Source organism: Lagenorhynchus albirostris, chromosome 18 (genome assembly GCF_949774975.1).
Source record: "Lagenorhynchus albirostris chromosome 18, mLagAlb1.1, whole genome shotgun sequence".
In the NCBI taxonomy this organism is placed as follows: domain Eukaryota; kingdom Metazoa; phylum Chordata; class Mammalia; order Artiodactyla; family Delphinidae; genus Lagenorhynchus; species Lagenorhynchus albirostris.
This window is the reverse complement of record NC_083112.1, coordinates 6545210-6567376: the sequence shown is the minus strand read 5'-3', so window position 1 is coordinate 6567376 and position 22167 is coordinate 6545210. Positions and strand designations below refer to the sequence as shown.

The window sequence follows — 22167 nt, the reverse complement described above, 5'->3', positions numbered from 1 at the left end:
TGCAGAATCCAGAATGCCTTTAGGAACCAGGGAGCCCTGCACGAGGGGCTTCCGGGCCGGGTCAGGGAGAGAGACAAACTACCATAGGGTCTTGGAGGGAGAGGGTCAAAGGTCACAAGTCTGATCACTGAACACCAGGCCCCGTGGGCGAGTACCTTTGGAGCAGAAAAGGAAAAGCATTTGTGTTTACGTTGAAAAATCTGTTTCGTGTGCCCTGAGATAGGGAAGCTTGGGAAATCTGGCTTCTGTTCATGTACGGCTAGCTCTAGAATGAGCACTGATTTGATGAAACACCTTTATAATCCGACTTTTAAGATAAGAGTCCTAGCATGTCTTTAAAGGCACGTAAGAAAGCCAGGAGGCCAGGCCACGCCCCTGCTCATACCCTAACTTGTCTGCAGGGCTAAAGAAGGAGGCCCTGCACATCCCCCGACACCAGACAGCTGCAGCTCTGGGCCCCGGGAAGCCCCAGTCCGTGACTCTGATTCCATCAGCGCGGGGTGCAGACAGGAGGAGTGCTTTGCCAGAAGCTCCCCAGTGACTCCCATGTGGAGACAGAGAGAGAGAGAGATGGTCTTTGCCGCTCGAGGCAAGTGGACAGCTGGATCTTCCTAGGGGCATCCTGCGGTAAGGTCAGAGGTCAGCCGGCCTTCTCGAGGGAGTTCCTGATCAGAGAGAAGCCTCAGAAATTCCTGCGTCAGAACGGAAGCAGCCTCCGCGCTGCCGGCCGGGGCACCGGGGCGCCAGGAGAGGCCCCATTGGTGAACTTGAGTTTTAAGGCTCGAGATGGCAGGATCTATGGGTCAGCCTTGCCGAACGCCGACTGTCCCCCACAAAGAGGCCCTGAGTGTGGAGGGTGGGCACAGATCGCTGGAACCACGGACGTTCCAGACCCCCACTGCGGCCAGGCACCGAGCCCCCTCCTGGACCAAATACATGAGCATTTACTCTACCTGGAAATTAGAATATGGCTTGATGTGCATTTCACCTTCTTCCTGGTGGCCTGCGCGCTCCCTGCTGGAGAAGCTGAAGGTCAAGACAACAGCCAACATCCAGCAGCAGGAGCCGAATCAGGGGCCTGAGTAATACGTAGATTTCAACCATCCATCCCTCCCCCTGCCCCCAAACCAGTGGGTTTCTATAGGAATGATTTACTCGAATGTAAAGCGTGCAGATGCTCTTTCCACCATAAAGCTTTCCCTCATCCTCCCATCTGGAAGGAAACTCTCAGTTCCTAAACACAGAATCTGTATTTCCCACCCAGTATTACAGTTTCTGGAGAAAGTGCCTCAGAACTTCCCTGGATCTATAACCCGAGGCTACGGAACAAGCAAGTCCACGTTTTATAAATGTTGGCATCCCTTGCAGTGTGACGTCATGAGGCCGCGTGTGCGGCGGACCTTCACTGACTATTCTTTGCTTAGATGGATGAATAAGCAAATGAATCACTTCAGCTGTAAAGGATCCGGGAGAACAGGACTCAGAGCTCTCAGGAGACGGAGCACTTTTAAAATATGCATAAGTGGCTCATGTAACTCACTCTCAAGTGGGAAAGTCAGGGCCTCCAATCTCTCCCACTATGAAATCTGTAAAAGGCCGCTGTCCCAGCTCAAAGGCAGATGAGGCCACAACCCCCCAGCACAGGCTCCTGCACCGACAAAACTTAGCGAGGTTCTGCCCCGGCTCCCTCCACTGGCGGACGGGCTCCGCTCGGCAGTGGCCCTGGCTTCCTGGGTTTCCCACACACGACACCCCAGCATGAGCGTTTGTTCAGAGGCTCATCCTTCTGCCAGGGGACCACCTCCTGCCCTTCCTTCCATCTCTTGGCATCTTCTCAACCAACCCAGAACTTTGGACCAAAAGTCAGTGAATATGGGTATAAATACATTCTTTGTGTAAAATTGGGAATGAACAGCCCCAGGATACAGGGCAAAGAACAAGCCAGTATCTGCACCAGGTCTGAGCTGTATCAAGGGACCACGAAGCAGGTAAGACGAAAGACGGCAGCCGTGCAAATGTCCACTTAAAGCCAGCTGAGAAGCCAAGGTGCTGAATCTAATCTTCTAATCTTAGCCCAGCAGGTAACCTTAGCTGTAACCTATCTGTCTCCCAGCCTCTAAGTCTGTACCACCTCAAGCAGGCAGATGCGTCTGGTTTCCACAGGCCTCTAGAAAAAGGGGGATGACTAACCCAAGATGCTGAATAGAAGAAAGTGTTGTCAAACAGGAGACCGTTTATCCCAACAATAGCACTTATTACTACTCTGAGATTTCTCCCATGCCCGCCATGATTCACAAGCCTCTGGGGACCAGCGCCATCCAGATTACCTACCGGGGAGGCAGCCCAAACGTTCATGATAGTGAAGGGCCACTCGGCACCAGCCTGAGATGTAAAGTGAGCTCTTCACAAATGCCAGTTTACCTTAGGGATACCATGAGCAGACTAGGGGTAACGATACACAATTAGAAGGTGGGCATTAAGGCGTCAGAGCCTTGGGGAGTCAGGAGGAAGAGGGAGGGGCAAACGAGCTCCCTCGGAAGCAGAGTGGTCTCGTCTTAACCTGCCTGTCACACCGGCGCCAACACGGTAACGGACACGGCAGCTGGCCGTGGGGATGGGCACGCCAGGCTCCTACCTGCTTTCGGGCTGACAGGCTCCCTGGGAATTCTTCCCCAGCTACGCCAGGATGAATGACCCTCTCTAGGGAGACTGCTGGGCTAAGGTTAATGAGCGGAATCCTTCTTTCATTCAGCAAATACACACTGAAGGCTCGCTCTGTGCAGGCAGGCGGTCCTGTGCCAGAGATTTAGCAGTAAACCCGGCAGAAAACTCGAGTTCAGTGCTCGAGAGCACGGACCCTGGGATCAGACTGGGTCCAACCCTGGCTCTTTCATAAGCGTGAATGCTGGCAAGTTATTTAACCTCCGGGTCTCAGTTTTCTCACCTGTAAAATGGGGACAATAATGGTACTCCCTCTAAGAGTTATCGTGGGGGCTAAATGAGTTAGTACATGTAAAGAGGGAAGAGCAGGGCCTGGCACACAGCACGTGCTAGATACACATGTGTCTGTCATCATCACTGTCCTTATGGAGTACGCAGAAGATCAATAGGGTACAAAGTAAAAGTTCTCATACATTAGGTAGTACTAAGTGCCGAGGAAAAACTAAACAGGAAGAGTGTGCACAACGTGGGGAAGGAGCTGTGATTTTGGATCAGGAAAGGCCTCACTGAGAAAAGTCTGCAAGGGAGGGAGAGAGGGAGCCATGGGGTTTCTAGAGGGAGAGCATTCCAGGCAGAGGGCACAGCGAGCAAAATCTCGGAGGTGGGAGTGTGCCTGGGAGCACAAGGCGGGGAGACCAGAGTGGCTGCGGGGGACGACGGGAGGGGACAGAGGAGAGAAACGAGGTGGGGAGAGCGGGCTTGACCGGAAGCTCACCTGCTTGCTGCACGGACTCCTGGCCAAAGCGGCTCCCCTCCACCTCCCACCCGCGTCTCCCGACGACGGCAAGGACAGGGCCTGGGCCGGGGCGCAGACTGACCTGCCGCTGGTGCTGACACCCGACCCGCAGCAGCTGTGCGCGGTGCTCCTCCTGGAGCTGCGCCACCTCAGTCTCGAACTGCAGCTGCAGCCGCCGCTCCAGGTCGCGCAGCTCAGCCTGCTGCCGCCAGCCCAGCCTGCGCACCTCATCCTCACAGCGCCGCTCCAGCTCCGCCTTCTCCCTCTGCAGCTTCTCGCACTTCGCCGCATGGAAGGCTGGGGACAGGGAGAGCGACACTTAAAAAACTGGCCAGGACGCACCGAAAGTGCTGCAGCCCCCACGAGTACCACATCAAGGTGGACGTAAGGACCAAGGCCAGGTCCCCGTCCTTCTGCGGAGCTTCACCGTTTGTCGAGTGCTTTCCTCCCTACCACATTTGATCCCCAACACAGACCCTGGATGCTGGGGTGAACCTGGGCCCTGGGGAGCTCCGGCAACCAGCCCAAGGTCCCACTCAGCGTGTGAAGCATGAGCTGCGAAGGCAAATCTGGGCTTTCTGACCACAAGCCGCATGTTTCTGCCGCTAGATCAGGGCTCGCTGAGGGTCCACAGACCATGGGCATCACAGATACTGGGTGCTTGTTACAAATGCACGCTCCTAGGCACACCCTGGTGGATCAGAAACCCCAGACAGGAGCCCAGCACGTCAACTCCTCACAAGGGCCACGGTGACTCTTACACCCATCAAGGCTTGAGACCTGGGCACGCCTGGAGGCTGGAGACAAGACGGGAGGCACGGGATTCTCTGCAGGCTGACATGCCGCATGGGACAATCGCAGAGGAAGTGTGCGTGTGGGTCCTTTCAGTGACCGAGACCTCACCAGCAGCATCCTTCCCCACTGGAGGAAGGACGGGTAACCACTCAACACCCCTTTGCACGGGGGGGTCGCCCTGCCGCAGTTCTGGTTTGCTTCGCGGGGAGGGGCTGCGACAGCACTTAGAGTTCGTGCCTCCCCTGGGCCAGAGCAGACTGCTCTCATTTCAAAGTCTCTTCCTCAACTGCAAACTGCTTCCAAGAAGGAGAAAGCCTTGCCTGACAATCCAGTCTGTTTAGGTCCCGTGGAGGTGACGGTGCACACGCACGCAGACGTCAAAGTGGACGGACACCTCACTCGCTCCACCAAGACTGGGGCCTCTACGCTCCCTGCTCTGTGCTGCAGTCAGGGGGGGCTTGTCGCTTACTCTGAAGTTGAGTGAGCAGCATCGGTACTGGTTCAGGATAATCTGCACACTAGGGGTGGCTGTTATGATCAGGACCATTCATCCAAGGTAGTTACATGGCGTTTGAAACACCCGAATCAGAAGTCCCACCCTAAAGGTGCAGCTAATTCAACGGTTTCTTTGCCACACTCGGCTCTCAAAGAGTTTGTTAATTAGCACAGGGGATGTTTAAAAACATTTGTTCCCTGGCGAAATGAGCTATGGACGGGCTGGATCCTGCCCTGTGTGCACAGCGTGTAAGAGTCTGGCCAGCCCAGCAGCCTAACGCTGTCCCCAAAGGCCTTCTTGGTCCAGGGCTTCGACTGGCCCTGTGTCCTGTGTCCCATCATTTTTTGGAGGATTCTGACACACAACCGTGAAGCGTTGTTAGGATGTGCCGGTGTAGTCAGGGTGTACTGAGGGTGGGTGGGGGGCACCCCATAGAGGACGCACCGTCTGCAGGGAATTTTAAAGCAATGACCACACTGACTTGAAAAGCCCTCTGCTTTTTGCTGTCACCTGTGCCAGCAACTCTAAAGCATGTGGGTGAAAAAATACTCCTCCGAAGTGTTTGGTTGGTCTACATTCTAAGCAATTGCTACAATTACCGTCGAGGTTTTTCAAAGCCATTTTTGTATTTAAAAAAAAATCACAAACAGAGAAAAGTCCGAAGTACGGTACAAGGACATTATTGTCCAAATGACGTTTTCCCCCTGAACCATTTGAGAATCAGAGGCTGACTGCTGTCTCATCAACCCCGAATTCCTTAGCATATATTCCCTACAAACAAGGACATTCTCCTACGTAACCACAATGCAGTCATCAAAGTCAGGAATCAACACTGATCCAACAGTGCCCTCCAATGCTCAGACCCATTAAAATTTCACCAGTTGTCCTAATAATGTCCTTTCTAGAAAAAGGATCTCGTTCTGAATCACGAGCTGCGTTTAACTATCCCCAGTCTCCTTTTGTCTGGGATACTTCCTCGGTCTTCCCTGGATTTTCAGGACCTGGACACTTTTGAAGATGACAGGCCAGTCTTTCCATTTGGCCTCTCTGAGCTTTCCTCATTATTACATTCAGGTCAGGTAGGCCTGGCAGGAATATCACAGACTTGGCACTATGTGCTTCTCATTTGAATATCAATCGAATCATCTTTAAATTGAAATTTCTTTTTTCTAATTGTTTATAGAGTGAGTCAGGAAAGTTAGGCTTATGACTGATTATCACGTTATCCTGAAAATGCTTTTGTGGTATAGAGGAGGGTGTGTTACAAATGCTGGGAGTCAAATATGCTAGGGATTCCCTTGAACATATATCTTATTGTCACACCTGCTGTGAGTACGTCTTTCCGGTCAGGTATAGGTACCTCAGGACGAATGGTTGGGCGTGCACCGGGCTTCCCACCACAAGTAGTGAAAGGGCGTTTTGCTCGATCGCTAACAAATACAGCAGGAACAGCAGACTCGGGCTGAGGCTTTCTGGTCCCTGGTAGTGAGGTCACGGGAGGCTATAGTCCCCACAGAAAGAACCTACCAGGAGCTAAAGGTCACAGTGGCTCAGGTCTGGAGGTGGTGGTGAAGAATCACCTGTTCCCAGGAGTCTGAGCCCCGGCTGAAACAGAGCTCCAGCTTTCCCCAAAGACCCTCCAACTTGGGGAAGTTATTAGAATTTCACCAGGGACCCCAGCTAGTGAAAAAGCTATCAGGATCCACAGACTAGGGAAGAGGTGTATATATAAAGACAGGTTTATCCTAGGGTGACTGGGTTTTAACAGAACAAAGACCATGGAACGTCCATTAAAAAACAGTGTTTCATGGATTGAGACAAAGCCAGACTGAGGCCAACGGAGAAGCACTTAGTTACACACACACAGACACTCTTTTTCCTATTCGTTTCCATCATGGTTTATCACAGGAGACTGGATATAGTTCCCTGTGCTCTGCCCATCCTATATGTAATGGTTCACATCTACTAGCCCCAAACTCCCAGTCCACCCCTCCCCCACCCCGCCAAGGAGCAATTATTTTACCTACATTGGGGGAGGGTGGAGTGTCATCCAAAACACAAGAATGGCGGGGGGCGGGCACAGGGTAATGACGGGTAAGTCCCGGGCAGCGAGCCCCGGGGCGGGTTTCTGGGTGCATGGGGGGCCTCTTTGGAGGGTGCTCTTGTTTCCGTAGAACTAACTTCCTAGCCGTCTTTGCCCCATGCATCCTGCCCCGGTGGATGGGATCAAAATGAAGCAGTGACAACAACATGTTTGTTTGTATTTAAAATAGGTCCACAAAGCAGTGCAGCGATGAAGCATAAACAGCCCAGAAACATGAGAACAGATGGTCGGCACCATCCATGATTCAATACGTGCAGATCGAAGCAGGAGATGTTGTCCACCTATGAGGCTGATCAAAATGAAATATTGTGATAATACAGGGAGGCTATGAGGAAACCGGCCCTCGAGGGACCGATGGTGGGGTATGACTGAGAAGCTCCTCTGGAGGGCACAAGTATCTTTATCTTTCAAAATTTAAAAGCTAGGGATGGGAGCTTGAGAAGGGTGACAGCGAAAGGATTTCTTTTTGGGGTGATGAAAACGTTCTAAAACAGATTATAGTTACAGTTGCATAACTGCATATACTAAAAACCACTGAATTGTTTTCAATTCACATTTTAAATGAGTGAATTTTATGGCACGTGAATTATACCTCAATAAAGTTCTTACCAAATATGGAAAGAAAATCTGCAAAATAACATGACAGGAAAAATATCTCAGAGGATAAATTTAGATGTTTTTGTAGAGGAAAAGTTCACGTTTGGACTTTGAGATTCTGTATAACAATGATGACGATGTTTGCTGACAAAATAAAAATTCCACCACTACACTGTTTTATACGCGCACACACACACGCACACACGGATATCTGTGGAGCCTAAGGGAACCTGAGAACCACTCTTACTGTTTCTTAACTAGAAATAGCACATAAGACTCAAATGAAGATAATAAAAAATGCTCATCATGTATTTTTCTTTAACAAGTACTATTTTGTATGGGAAATATGTATTTGTCATATACTAATATCAGTATCTTTAGGAAATCAGAACAGTAAGTTGACTATATAGATCGCATAGATGGAATAAAACAAAAAAGTAAAGAAATGAATAATAACAAATCAGTTACACTGGAGGAAAAATTAAATGACACATATCTTTTAACCTAACAATTTCCCAAGGGCACAAAAAATTTGGTCAAGGATGACTGCTACAGCACGATTTGCCTTCAGGAAATAGTGGGGGGCTAGTTAAATAAATGATGATAAATCCACTATTCACATAGGACAAATCCTACGTGCCATGGGATACGGGTAACCAGTAAAAAAATAAGGTGAATCTTTTCATGTTATCGTGGAATGATCTGTAATACACCGTTAAACAAAAAAGGCAAGATGCAGAAAGAGGATGACAGTGTACTTGTACTTGGAATGGAAATGCATCTGTATTTCTGACCCTCCCTTAGAGGCTGTGCGTTTCAGTTACAGGGCTCACTGCCCAACAAACCTGCAACAGTATGTATTTGAGAAAATCCTATTATGTGTTTTCATATTTTATGAGTTAAAACATTTAAAAAAATTACTACCATGACTAAGGAGAAGACTAGGTTTTCAAAGGTTATGTAGCCTGTGGTCAGAAAGGATAGGACTTTTCCATCTAACTTGCGATTTTATTTATGTTCGTGGCAGGATGATTCATGGGCCTGGCACTCTTTTGAGGGGTCAGAAATGATTGATTTTCATCCGACAGCTGTCCCTGAACTGTACTGTTGCCTTCAATAAATCATGAGCTTGGCAGGCCTCAGTTTTGCTGTCTATGAAGTGGCAACGTAATCACTTTCCCACATATAGCACCAACCCCCAAATTCCCAATCGCTATTATATATGAGAGGTGACACTTCTATTCTTGAAATGACCCCATGTCATAAGCCCCAGGCCTGCAGAAGATATTGGATAAGAAGCGCAGCTGAGGCACCAGGGAAAGAGCTCCAGTAACAGAGTCCCTAAAGAAATAAACATCCTCTTGCCTCTGGTAAATCTTGAAAAATTTATCTATTGGGGCAGATAGGGATTAACGCAGGCTAATTTAATGGGTAACATCTGGAGTCTTGCTTTCATTATTTCTATTCATGAGAAAACATTTGGTACTTTATAGTGTGAGAGGCAAACACCACAATAATAAATCCCTAGAACCTAAGAAGCTGAGAAAATAATTTCTAAAAGAACAGGATTATGACAGGCCAGGAGTATTATGACATTTCTAATTCATAAGCATGAGTTTGAAAAGCAAAAACGAGATTATCAGAGTCTGTTGTACAGTTTTAAACCACTGAACATATATATGTATGTATGCATGAATATATAGTGTGTGTACCCAGTATATACATATATACCACAGTTCATACATCAAATGAGAGAGAAAAAAACCCAGTGAGTAAGATCAATTTTCTTTAAACAATTGCCCCAAATGTCCCTTGAATAATTACAACTTGTTATTGGTTTACCAAAGAGGCAGCAAACATGAGTAATTACAGCACTAGACTTAAACTGGAGAAAATTATCTGGCTCTAACTCATGATAAAGCATACGGAATGATACTATACTGCCTTTTATGTCACAGGAAGTGCTTTAGATGTAACGATCATAAGATAAGCCATCTAAATATGAAGAAATGATACTGTATATAAATACGTGGTACTATTATAACAGTCACTGTTACGGGCTCAACTGTGTGCCCCTAGAATTTATATGTTGAAGTCCTAACCGCCAGTACCTCGGAATGTGACCATGTTTGGAGACAGGATTTTTACAGAGGTCATTAAGTTAAAATGAGGTCACTAGGGTCAGCCCTAATCCAATATGACTGGAGACTACAGGACAAAGACACCTGTGTAGCCATCTATAAGCCAAGAGGAGAAGCCTCAGAAGAAACTAACCCTGCTGGCATCTTGATCTCAATTTCCAGCCTCCAGAACTATGAGAAAACTAATTTCTGTTGTTTAAGTCCCCCAGCCTGCGGTACTTTGTACGGTAGCCCTAGTAAAATAATAGTCAGTATCGTTACATAGTGACAGGACATCTCACAGTAGATAAAAGATTAAGTTGTTTCTTTGAGAGATGGGGAGTAATTGAAAAGACAAAATAACTTTCAAGGAAAAAATGTAATTTAAAAATTACCCGCAACTCACTACACAAAGAAAATGAAATTTTCCCTTTGTGTAGTCCCTTCATAGCTGTTGCAGTGGTATGACTTCTGAATATTCTGTTAGGACGTTTCCATGTCTTCCTACTTAATATTCTTACGGCTACCTTGTACTTCCATGTGGATGCACCGTAATTTACATGTCCTTATTGTCGGACATTTGTTTTGTGTCACTCATATACTGTTCTGCTTTGTTCATCAGGGCAAATTTCCAGGAGTAGAGTTACGTGGGGTTAAAGATTGTGAGCGTCTTTGTGAAGCTTTTTCGGGGTTTTTTTTTTTTTTTTTTTTGGATGGCAGTGATCCTGTAACAAATCAGTGCCCACCAGGGGGAGCTATAATGCCTGGGAAAGCCCTCTGGTGGCGAAGGTCTCTGTTCACACTTGTCAAATCGACCCACAGGAGGCCGCAGGCTCAGTCCATGAAACGCGCTGCCTGAGATCCTGGCCACACTGCCCTCTACTGCCCCGCTCTCTCTTTCTCTTTCTTTAGGACCTTCTTTTTGATGAAAATGTCAACAAGAGAGAAAAGGAGGGGCTGAGATGGAGGAAAGGTTCAGAGACTAGGAGTAGAAATGGGAGTGAAAGAGCCAGGGGGAGAGTCCTGGGTCTCCCGGCATCTTTGCAGGTCCGTGCGGTATCCCCAGGGCCCGGTCAGAGAGGCAGGTGGAACATCAGTAGACAGTAATTGAATTTACTGAGCACCTGCTACGGGCCACGCCCAGTCCCATGGTGAATCAGACACGCTGTCAGGTGGGCAAAGACAGACGCGGGCAAAAATTTTAAACGGCAAAAAGTTAGATCGTGAAAACCTGAGACAACTGTAGTGAAGGACGTTAAATGAGAGCAACGCTAGGGAAGGGCTAGGGCCGGGGTCAGATTCCGGCGGCCGGCGGATGAAGGAGGTGCCGGAGAAAACACCACCCAGGTGGATGTGAACGACGGGGAAGGGGCGGCGTCCAGAGAGCTAGAGGTAGGGGTTTCGAGGCGCAGGAACCGCCAGAGCAAAGGTCCGGAGGTGGGAACACTCGGCTCACTTAAGGAACAGGAAGACAACACGGGGCTCGAGGACCCGTGATGGAGCCAGTGGAGGGAGGTGAAGATGGAGAGAGGCGGGGTCAGATCACGCGGGGCCCGTGGTCCCCGGAGAGGAGTGGGGATTGTAGTCCTCTAACTGGAAGACCGCCCGCCCCCGCCCCCGCGAGTCTTAAAACGGGGGAAAACAAGAGCTCATGAAGCTTTTACAAGAGCCCCCTGGTGGTTGCATGGAGAATTGCCCGACAGAGGCAAGGAAAGCCGCGCGGAGGACATTTCTGGGGTCCAGGCGGATATAACGGTGCCCGGGACTGGGGATGCAGACTGGTGAGGGCTGGATGGGTGTGCGAGGCATTTGGGAGGCAAAGCCACCTTCTTCTGCTCCTGGATTGGACGAGGGAGGTGAGGGAAAGCCAGGAATCGGCATCGAGGATGACTCAGGCTACTGGTCTGAGCGACTGGGGACGGTGGTGCCGTTTAAGGAGAGGCAAACATCAGAGGAGGAGTCGAACTGGGGAGAAAAGCACACATTAGGCACCAAATAAATCTCTACTGAACTAATAGCCGGATTCATGTACATACAAGGGCCCATGGTTCACAAACGTTATGGTGGAATTCACCTCTGGTTCGCGGTACGCAAGAAGGGCCCTTCTGGATGCTGTCAATTAGTATGAAAAATGTGAAATTCAGGACTGCTGAATTTTGACAAGCCTTGCGACACTTCAATCATTAACGATAATATTTCATTTCACGTGGGCATATGCTGTGGCCTATTTTGTAAGTGTTGAAGTCTTAAAAGCATGAGACCTCAGGATAAACTCTCATTATTAAATCTCCCCCAGTGAGGCAGGCACAGGTTGACAGATGTGCTTCCCTACCTGAGGGTGTGTAAATGGTTCGGGGGAGAATACGAGAGGCACGGGATGCAGTAAGATGAAGGGCACTTTCTAGCTGCTAGGCGTTTCCAATGCTATGGAACAAATACGGAAAGGTTTCTCATCAAGGTGGCTTTTTAGAGTGCATTAACATTTACCTGTGGGTCAAATTTTGGGAACACGGCCTCCAAACTGGATGACTATATATACAGGAGCCTCAAGATCCCCAAATATGTGTCCTGAAGTGCCCACTTACACCCCACCCCTTTACAACTTAAACTTCCACACAGAATGACAGTAAGAAACCCTTCCTGCACACTGAATCCGGACTGTCAGAGTTTCCAACAGATTAGAAGGGGTGGGGAGGGGTTGGGGAGTGAGAGCCCAAGACAGAAGTGGTCAGGTGACACCCAGAAGGGACAGGAGACAAAGGCAAGACTCAGTAAGGCGGGGGAGGCAGAAGGAGCCCTGGTCTCCAGGCCAGGCTCTGCGGACACGAGCTGTGGGAATTTTGGCAACTCACTCAACCTCTCTGGGTCTCCACATCCTTATCCATAAAATGAGGAGGTCAGGCACTGTTACAGGCTGAAGTGTATTCGCCTTAAAGCCACATGTTGAAGCCCCCATCCCCAGGACCTCAGAGTGCAACCCTATTTGGAGATGGGGTCTTTGAAGAGGTGATTAAGTTAGAATGAGGCCATTACAGTGGGGCCCTAGTCCAACATGACTGGTGTCCGTACAAGAAGAAAAGCCACCAGGGATGTCTCAGAGGCCAGGTGAGGACACAGGCGGAAGATGTCCTCCCAAAGGCCAAGGACAGAGGCCGCAGCAGAAACCAGCCAGCCCCTGATCTGGACTTCAGCCTCCAGAACTGTGGGAAAACAAATGTCTGCTGTTTAAGCCACCCAACGTATGGTATTTTGTTATAGCAGCCCGAGCGGATGAAGATAGGCACCTTTAGTGTTCAGCCCCCTTCTGCCCTGGCATGCTAGAATTCTATGGATATTGTAATGGTGACCAAGGGTCATCAAGAAGAGTTTATATTTGCCCACTGTCCTCTCTTGAAGAAGACAGGGAAGGGTATACCATTTTTATGATGATCTCCCTCCAAAATGGAGCCCTAAAGAGAGAAGCTTCATCTGCAGAGAGAATGTGCTTTGCAGAATGACTCAGTGCCCAGCGACAGGAGACATTAGTAGCAATATCAACGACTGACGTTTCTGTGTCTTCATTTATGAAGCTCTTTAACACACAATATTAACTTGTTTAAATCTTTGCAACACATTTCAAAGCTGGGGGAAGCCAGCATTTTTGCTCTGATTTTATAGAAGAGAAAATGGAGGCTCAGAGGGGTTAAATCACTTGTCCAAGCTGACACAGCGAGAACTCGGGAGGTGGAAGTCCCTCCAGGTGCTCTGAATCTCAGCAGTGCTCTTTCGAATAGTAATAGTAATACTGCTCTTATGTTTTGGGAGAATGGAAACAAAGAAATATAAGGAGAAACAGATACAAAAATCCCAATTAGTTTAAGGTGCTTTTCGAGTCATAAATTACTTTGTGCCATTTTTATGTGTTCCTTAAGATAAAGGATGAGCCTTTCAACAAATGGATAATGACCGATCCTGTGTGAATGTAACTGCAATGCTTAGAAGTAACCTTCTTGGTCTGAGAGGAGAAAAATGCAAGTATGGGGGCAAAGGAGGAAAGAGGAAATGGATGTAAGAGGATGGTTATAATGATGAGTTTTGAAAAGAGAAACCAATGCCATCTACATAAGAACTAATAAGACCACTGCCCATAAACAGGAAGCGGCTTTCTGGGGAGATGATTCTGCACAGCTCTTTCCTCTCCTCCAGGTTAATTTGGGCTGCAAAGCCGGTGCCGGCTCATCTAACACACCATGGGAGCCGCTCTGACGGCTGGCTTTGAACAGGCCAGATAGTGGGTCTAGTGAGCATTTACTGCTTTTAATATTTTTAATATTTTTTTGTCCTGTCCAAAATGGTATTGAAAAATGACCCTTTAATTTTACCTCAAATTAATATTTGTTACATAAATTGAACAGTGAACATTATCTCTAGGTTGGACATCCTTTTTAGAAGGAGCTTTCAATAACTTCCTGAAAAATGTTTAAACAGAAGCTTCAGTTGCGATTTTGGACCCCTTCTCACTGGCTAGAACCCACCCTACAGGCTTCTAACCAGTGAACTCCTGTGACCCTGTCCCTTCCTTAGCTTCCTAGCTGGCGGGGATTCCACGGCGTGTTGCTGACCTCCACCCTCTATCCCAGTTTGGGGGCCCCACTGCCCTTATTTGCTTTTGGAGGGGATGGAGACCAAGGGGCTGCTAGATAATACATTTCAGTCCATTTGATGGTGGTGAGTTTAAATACTGTCATTCCCTTCTTGAGGATGTCAAATGCATGGCCTGGATATTCTGTGTTCTCCATGGGATTTGGGACATTTTCTCGGAGGTTTTCCCAGACTTATGACTCTTTACTTGTTGTTCGAGGGTTTATCGATGAAGGGTTGATGTTTGAAATCTATAGAATCTAGTTTTTAAAGAGGTGTGCATTTCCCCATGGACTCTTCCCATCCTTTTGCTATACTACTTCCAAATACATCAAGTCGACTCCAAGGAACAAAATGGACCACCTCGAATTATTTCCACCCACCAGTTTTAAGCATAGACACAGAAGAAGTTAAATTTTTAGGCAATTAATGATAGCTCAAGAGTATGTTTATGATGAGCATTAATACTTCTCTATTACTCTAGCTAGACCCTGTGCAGCCTTCCTCTATGGACGCCCATCTCAGCACAATGCCAGGCCCGGGCAGATTTCCATAAATACATGCTGGCTTGAAGAGTACCAGGGGATCACTTCCCTCAGAGGAGACAGCGGCCTGGGCAAGCCACACCCCTTTTGAGTTACCCAGGGCCTTCTCCAGTTGCAGCGAGCAGGGGCTACTGTTCGTTGCGGTGTGCAGGCTTCTCATTGCGGTGGCTTCTCTTGCTGCAGAGCATGGGCTCTAGAGCACGGGCTCAGTAGCTGTGGCACATGGGCTTAGTTGCTCCGCAGCATGTGGGATCTTCCTGGACCAGGGCTCGAACCCGTGTCCCTTGCATTGGCAGGCAGATTCTTAACCACTGAGCCACCAGGGAAGCCCATGGCTGTTTCTTTATGCTAGGTCCCACCCTAGCATTCATGAAGGGTGGGAAATATTCTTACTGTAATATTTCAGTGGTTCTATGTACCCCCCCAAAAAAACAATAAACAGCTAATAATAGAGGCCAGGCACGATGCTGAGCCTGGCACTTACTCTGAATTATCCCATTTCAACCTCACACTAGAAGCTGGGAGGTAAGTCCTAGTGCAACCCCCATTTCACAGATGAGGAAACTGAGGCTAAGAGGGCTTAATCTCCTGCACAGGAGCATTGACTAAGACCAAGTCTGTTGGACCCTGCAGCCCATGCTCCTGCCACAGCACTTGGAGGAAGGAGGTCTTTAACTCAGCACTGTGTAAAGACAATAACAGGACTGACCAAGAATGACTGAACCTCTTCTGAAATAACCGAGGATTTTACGTAACTGAAATACGTTATAACCTTTCTTAAAAGCTATAACATGGACCTCTGATATGGTCCCCAGATGTCCCCTACTGGGGATACCCACAGTCTTACTCAGGCCCCCCACCAGCACAGCCGGGATCCTGCTGGTCCAGAGCCTAGCCCAACCTCTCCATACTCATGCCTGTGTGTGCGGTGACTCTCCCTCTCTTACAGGGTCTCACCTCCATCTAACAGCTGCTTCCCACCCCAGCCTGTCATGTACAGTAAGCACTGCCCGACTGGTTCCTTATTTATTGCTGGAGATTGTAAGCTCTTTGTGTTTCCATCACCCAGTACACCTGAAACTAACAACACTGTAAATCAACCATGCTTCAATGCTTTAAAAAGCCAAAAAAAAAAGAAGAATAGAGAGGCAGACATGAAAACAGAACCAAACAAAAACGCTGTCTCAGAGTAGGTCTGGGAGGCATGTTAGACGCTCTAGCTAGAGGCAAGTGCTGTTTTTGTCACAAGCATTTCTGGTTACTGATGGTTTTTAATCGGGGCAGTGACAGGGGATGGACGCTAGGGGCAGGAAGGAAAGGAAGGGAATGAGTGAGAAGGCGTTTGCAAAAGGAGAGATGAGGTCACTACAGGAATGAAAAGGAGAGGACAGAAGTAGGACGGACCTCTGAGCTAGAATCAACAGAACCTGGGACTTCCTGGACATCAAGCATGAAGCAGACGCAGAGGCAGAGTCGGCGATGCCCCCCATTTCCTGTACCGGTTTCCTCTGCAAACTGTGGTGTCAGTAATGAGCTTCAAACTGTGGTTGAGCCTACCTGTCCCCCATCTCCCTTTCTTTCTTTTATTCAAAATACTAAGTGTTAGCAGAAACGGATGCCCTGCTGGACACGCCATCTTCCAGCCTCCCTTGCAGCTCCATGGGGCCACATGACTGTCCTTGGGTCAAGGGATGTGAAGAAGTGATGTGGCAACTTCTAGACCAGATTCTTACGAGGGAGCTGCTTGCCCTCGACTTTCCCTCCTTCTCCTTCCCTCAGGCTGAAACCTGGGGCTTCTTGTCTGCGGACAATTACACGAGAGAAAAATACCCCTCTTTATTTATTCCATTGAATCTGGGTGCCTTTTTGTTACAGCAGCTTAGCTTGTACCTGAAATAAATCAGGACTGTAACAGGAGAAGTGGTGATTTGGTTCTGCTTTGAAGTGGGGAGCGTGGGGTAGGTGGAGACGAAATTAATTGCTCCTGAAGAGCTGTACTGCCTGTGGTTCACCAAGAGGTGACCTCAGGAGAGACCAGGACTGGGGCCATGGTCTCGGGAGGGCATTGCTTAGGGGGTAGTTGAAGCCATAGGGGTAGATGAGATCACCAGGGAGACCACGGAGAGTGAGGAAAGGGGGCTTAGGACAGCATCAGGGGCAAAAAGGGATTTTTAAGGAGAGAGCCACTAACTTTATTTCATGCTATAATCATTCACTGCCATGTCTGCTTTTCCAACTAGTTACAAACTCTTTGAGTTCTTGGATTGTAGCTTACTGATCTCGGGACAAAACACTGAGAACACGTTTATGCAAAACAGGCATTCAAACTGATCTTAAGAACGACACTTAAAATGCTTCATATTTCAGGAATAGGTTTGCTTTCTACTCTTGATATTTGAGGCTGTAGACTGAGGCCATCCTGAGTCAGTCTTTAAGTGCTGGGAATCAGAAGACAGATCATGAGCACGAAGAGGGTGGGCCAGGTGGGAGCGTGGCAGCCTTGAGAGCACCTGCGTGCCCAGGTGAAGGGGGCGTCTGCCGTTCAGCAAAAAAACAAACCGCGCAAGAAAAAGTGGGCGACAGACGGCTCATGGAAGATATCCAATAGCTAATTAGCACATACAAGTGCTCAATTTCCTTAGTGGTCAGAGAAACGCAAATTAAAACCACGATGAGACACTGTTCACACCTGCTCTAACGGCGAAAACAACAACAACATAACTGACAACACCGAATGTTGGCAAGCATGTGGAGAGACTGGAACCCTCAAACACTCTGGGGGACGGTGCAAGAATGGAACAGCCATTTCCAGAACTGTTTGGAAGCTTCTCCTAACGTGAAACTCACATCTGTCCTATGAGCCAGTCATGTCTCGTGTAGGAATTTAACTGAGAGAAATGAAAAACATCTCTGTCCACAAGAAGACTTGTGCGAGGATATTCATAACAGCCTTATTTATAACAGCAAAATGTGGACACAATCCAAATGTCCATTAGCGGAAGAGTGGATAATTCATGTTGGCATATGCATGCCAATGGAACGCGACTCAATGAAAAGGAACAAACTACTGATATGCTCAGCGACGTGGATGAATCTCTCATGCAGGGCAAAAGCACCCAGACACCCAGACGCAAAAGACCATATACTGTCTGATCCCATTTGTAGGAAATCCAAGACCAGGCAAAACTAATCTATGGTGACAGAAATACGGAAGTGGTGGCTTCAGAGGTAGGGAGGGGGTGGAATTGACTGGAGAAAGAGGCCTGGGGGAACTTTCGGGAGTGATGTAAACATCTTACGTCTTGTCTTGGGTGGTGATTATATGGATGTATTCACAGACAAAGATCATCAAGCTAAACACTTAAAACAAAATGAATAATCAGGGCTTCCCTGGTGGCGCAGTGGTTGAGAGTCCGCCTGCCGGTACAGGGGACGCAGGTTCGTGCCCCGGTCTGGGAAGATCCCACATGCCGCGGAGCGGCTGGGCCCGTGAGCCATGGCCGCTGGGCCTGCGCATCCGGAGCCTGTGCTCCACAAGGGGAGAGGCCACAACAGTGAGAGGCCCGTGTACCGCAAAAAAAAAAAAAAAAAAGAATAATCACCTTAAAACAAAATGAGTAATCTTTTATATTTATCCACACATTTACCATTTTGACAATCTTATTTCTTTCCTGTAATTCCAAGTTTCTATCATTTTTAAAAGATGTTTTCTCTGGATACTGACTTCTGCTTTTGTTTTTTTTATTATTCTTTAAGCAGTTCAAACATGTCATTCCACTGCCTCAGTCTGTTTCTGGCGAGGTTAACTGTCACTCACAGCCCTGTCCTCTGTATGTGATGTGTGTCTTTAGCTGGGCTGTCTTTGGTGTGATGTGTGTATTTGCATTTATCCTGTTTGGGGTTCACTGCTTCTTGGGTCTGCAGGTTGCTCTTTTAAAAAATCAAATTTGGGATGTCTTTGCACATCATTTTTTCCAAAAAGATTTCCCCCGATCACTCGCTCTTCTCCTTCTGACAAGCCAATTACACATCTCTTACACTGCCACAGGTCCCTGACACTCTGTTCATTTTCTTTTAATCTTTTTTTTCTCTCTGTTCTTTAGATTGGATAGTATCAGTTGACCCCTTTTCCTGCGGTCTCCAACCTGCTGTAAAGCCCAGCCAGTGAGTCTTTCATTTCAGAGATTCGACTCTTGGGCGCTAACATTTCCGTTTGGTTCTCTTGTAGTTTCTGTTTCTCTGTTGTGCTTCCCCACCTGGTTACTCACTACATTCCTCTTTTTCTGGAAGTGCTTGAACATGTTTATGACAGTTTTTAAAAATTTCACATCTGCTAGTTCCAACACGCATGTCTATTGACTACTTTTCCCTTGACTATGGGCCCTGCTTTTTGCAGGTCTAAGTTTTAAAAGTAAGTGCTCAACATCATGGATGGTATACTGTAGAAGCGTGTATTACTTTGTCTTCCTTTAGCAGGTGTTGGGTTTTGTAGGCAGGCAGGTAAATTACTGGACGCCTTTGACTCCACCACACTTGGTTTTAGTCTTTGTTAGGGTGGGTCCACTTGAGTTTCCTAGAGAGACCCTTACTCTCGGTCATGGTCCTTACTCCTAAAGCCTGGCCTTTCTCAGGTCTTGTCTCGAGGTGCTCAGTGAGGTCTCTCCACCCTGGCTGGGCTGGAATCCAATGTCTCCCAGCACGATGCAGCCTCTGTTGCCCTCACCCATGTCAGTCCTGCAGCAGCTGCCCTCTGCCAGGTCTCCCCGGACATGTGATGCCCATGCTTCATCTAAGACCACCCGGGAACCCCCCGTGCAAACTCCTGGGGCCTCCTCTGCATAGGTTACTGCTCTCCACTGCTCGGCCCCATGATTTCTTTCTTTTTTTAAAAAATTTTTTGGCCACGTGGCATGTGGTATCTTAGTTCCCCGACCAGGGATTGAACCGGCGCCCCCTGCACTGGAAGCACGGAATCTTAACCACTGGACCGCCAGGGAAGTCCCAATGGCCTCACGATTTTTAGCTGCTTTAATCACCTGGATCTCTGGTAACTGCTTCTTCAGCTCAGCAACATGGCGGTCGCTGCTGGAGCACCTCTCTGTGCTGTGGTCTGGTAAGTGACTCCAGGCAGAAAGCTGGGGCCAACAGGGGACTCAGTGTGATCCCTTTTCTTCAAGGATCACGGGCCTGTGCTGTCTATTGCTTGGAAACAGCTGCCTTTTATATTTTATGTCTTATAGCTGTGTACAGTGGGATTGTTAAGTCCAGTACTAGTTACTCTATAATAGCTGGAAGCAGGACAGGCATGGGTACTTGGTAGAAGCTCCCAGGTGATCCTAATAGGCTTCCATCTCCTCCCATGGGGATCCCTGGCTAAGAACTGAGGTCCCAGGAACAAAAGCGGTATGCAGATGGCTGCCCAAGGCTATCTCAGTGAGATGCCATTATTATAATAGCACATGATTGATTCTGGTCCACTAAGCTGTCCTCTGATTACAATTTTAGCTTTCTAGGTAGATGTGCCTATAAGGAGACATATCATTACTTATTGTAAATTAATAAATTGGGATTTTCGTTTTCTATATCAGGCTCTAGTGAACTTACTTAAAAGGCGTTTCCTTGGAAGTCAGAGCCATTCTTGGTGCACTAACGATGCCCACACTTAGGTGCCAGCCTGGTCTGTCCATCTGGAACCATCATTCTGATTAGCTAAATTCTGACCAAGTTCTTCAGCACTAGCTTTTCCTTTTTTTTAAGAAAACAGCTGTGTTAAGGGGCCCTGAGATCAGAATCAGATGCATTATCACCAAAACCTAGTAAGTCTTTACACGGTTCCTTGCAATGCAGAGTTGGTCTAGTTATCATCTTCACCAGAATTAACCTCCTGAAGACCTGACATTTGGCTGAAAAACTGCAATTTTAATCAAAAAGAGTGATCTGAACATAACATAAGCATATACTGCAATTTATATATTACTTGATTCAAATTAACTGCCAAATTAAGGAAATAGATTGACAGTACTCTTGAAGCTGGACCTGGTGGTATCTGTGGTTACCTGAATGAGTGAGAGTAATTTCATAATGGCATTAGACAAGAAAAAACAAACGTCTAAAAAATCTATGAAGAGAGATTCACTGGAGTCTAATATCCCAAACACTGCCCTGCTTTGTATGCAAGTAGTTTAAAGAGTTTCACAGATAAATTCATTTGCCCTATTCCTCTGGTTTAGGGGTCACCCCATGGAAAACCAGTCTTTACTATTTTTCCCATCTCCCAAAGGAGAAATTGAGTCAATGACGTCATTAACGCTGTTGATATAATTGCTCAAGTGTAGAAGAAGCACTTCCTCAATGACTCCTCCATTGCCTTCAAGCTCAGCTGTTTTACCCCTAAAAGCCCTTCCTGGACCCCTGACTGGGTTACAAACCATCCTCTGAACTCCCAGACCTCCAGCACCTTACTCAGTACCCTGGGTCTTAAGTATCTGCTTCTGCATCTGCCTCCCCAGTGCCCAGGTGTCCCCTGAAGTCAGCGACCATGTCGCATCCATCTTCCACTCCTGGTACACTAACAGGTGCATCTCCTGGGTTCAGTCAAGTTTATACAATGAAGCAATGAATGGTTCCCATTTAATGCGCTAAGCCCTGGGATGGGGCTCAAGATACAAGGAAAAATAAGAGGGATCCAAGTGCACGGGAAACTCACAAGTGGGCGGTGATTACATTTGCATAATTTGTATGTGATTGTCATTTAAAGCACTGTGTTTTGCAAGATGCTCTTCAGCAATTTTCAGGTTGAATCTATATAGCAGGTCACGTCTTTTTCTGCTTTTTCTTATCTTCCCCAAGACACCAACTGAAATCTTACAACACAAAGGCAGCATGCTATGGTCACGCTGGAACAAGGTAAGGACCCAGCTCCATTATCCTTAGTAGTTACGTGATTTGGGGTTTGCTTTCATTCTCTATAGCCACAATTTAGTCACCTTTGAAACGGTGGTGGTATTATCTACCTTACCTGTCTGTCTCCTAGGGTTGTTGTCAGGATTAAATGAAATAATATGTGAAAGAGCTTTGTAAACCACACACCACTGTAGATATTGGATTTATTATGAAGTCACAATTGTATGGAAGCTGCTGACTCCAAGTTTCAAGACACTGCTTGTCCGCAGGGTAGTTTACGGGCAGCCCTTGGTATCCTTATTTTTTTCGGTCAATTCAGGTTAAGGATTAAACCCACAGATTTAAAAATATTAACATTATTCATAAAGGAGTAAATATTTCAGAGCATCACAAAACAGACATCTCCATATAAAATAACTAAAAGGTGCTATACCTATAGACTTCAAAGAATTTTATAAATATCAAAAAATGTGTTGCTGCCAATTGGAATAAATCACTGTCTCAAAGAATGTAGCTGCTTTGTGGAACTG

The 22167-nt window shown here is 47.4% G+C and overlaps 1 protein-coding gene across 3 annotated transcripts in view; it reads right to left on the bottom strand.

Moving 5' to 3' along the window:
• The window catches only part of MTUS2 (microtubule associated scaffold protein 2), a 321113-nt gene that overhangs the window by 17486 nt on the left and 281460 nt on the right, over nt 1-22167 (bottom strand). For all 3 annotated transcript variants that reach the window (XM_060129305.1, XM_060129303.1, XM_060129304.1), the window contains one exon: nt 3540-3754. In XM_060129305.1, the coding sequence (XP_059985288.1) occupies nt 3540-3754 (215 nt within the window). The remainder of the gene's footprint in view (nt 1-3539; nt 3755-22167) is intronic.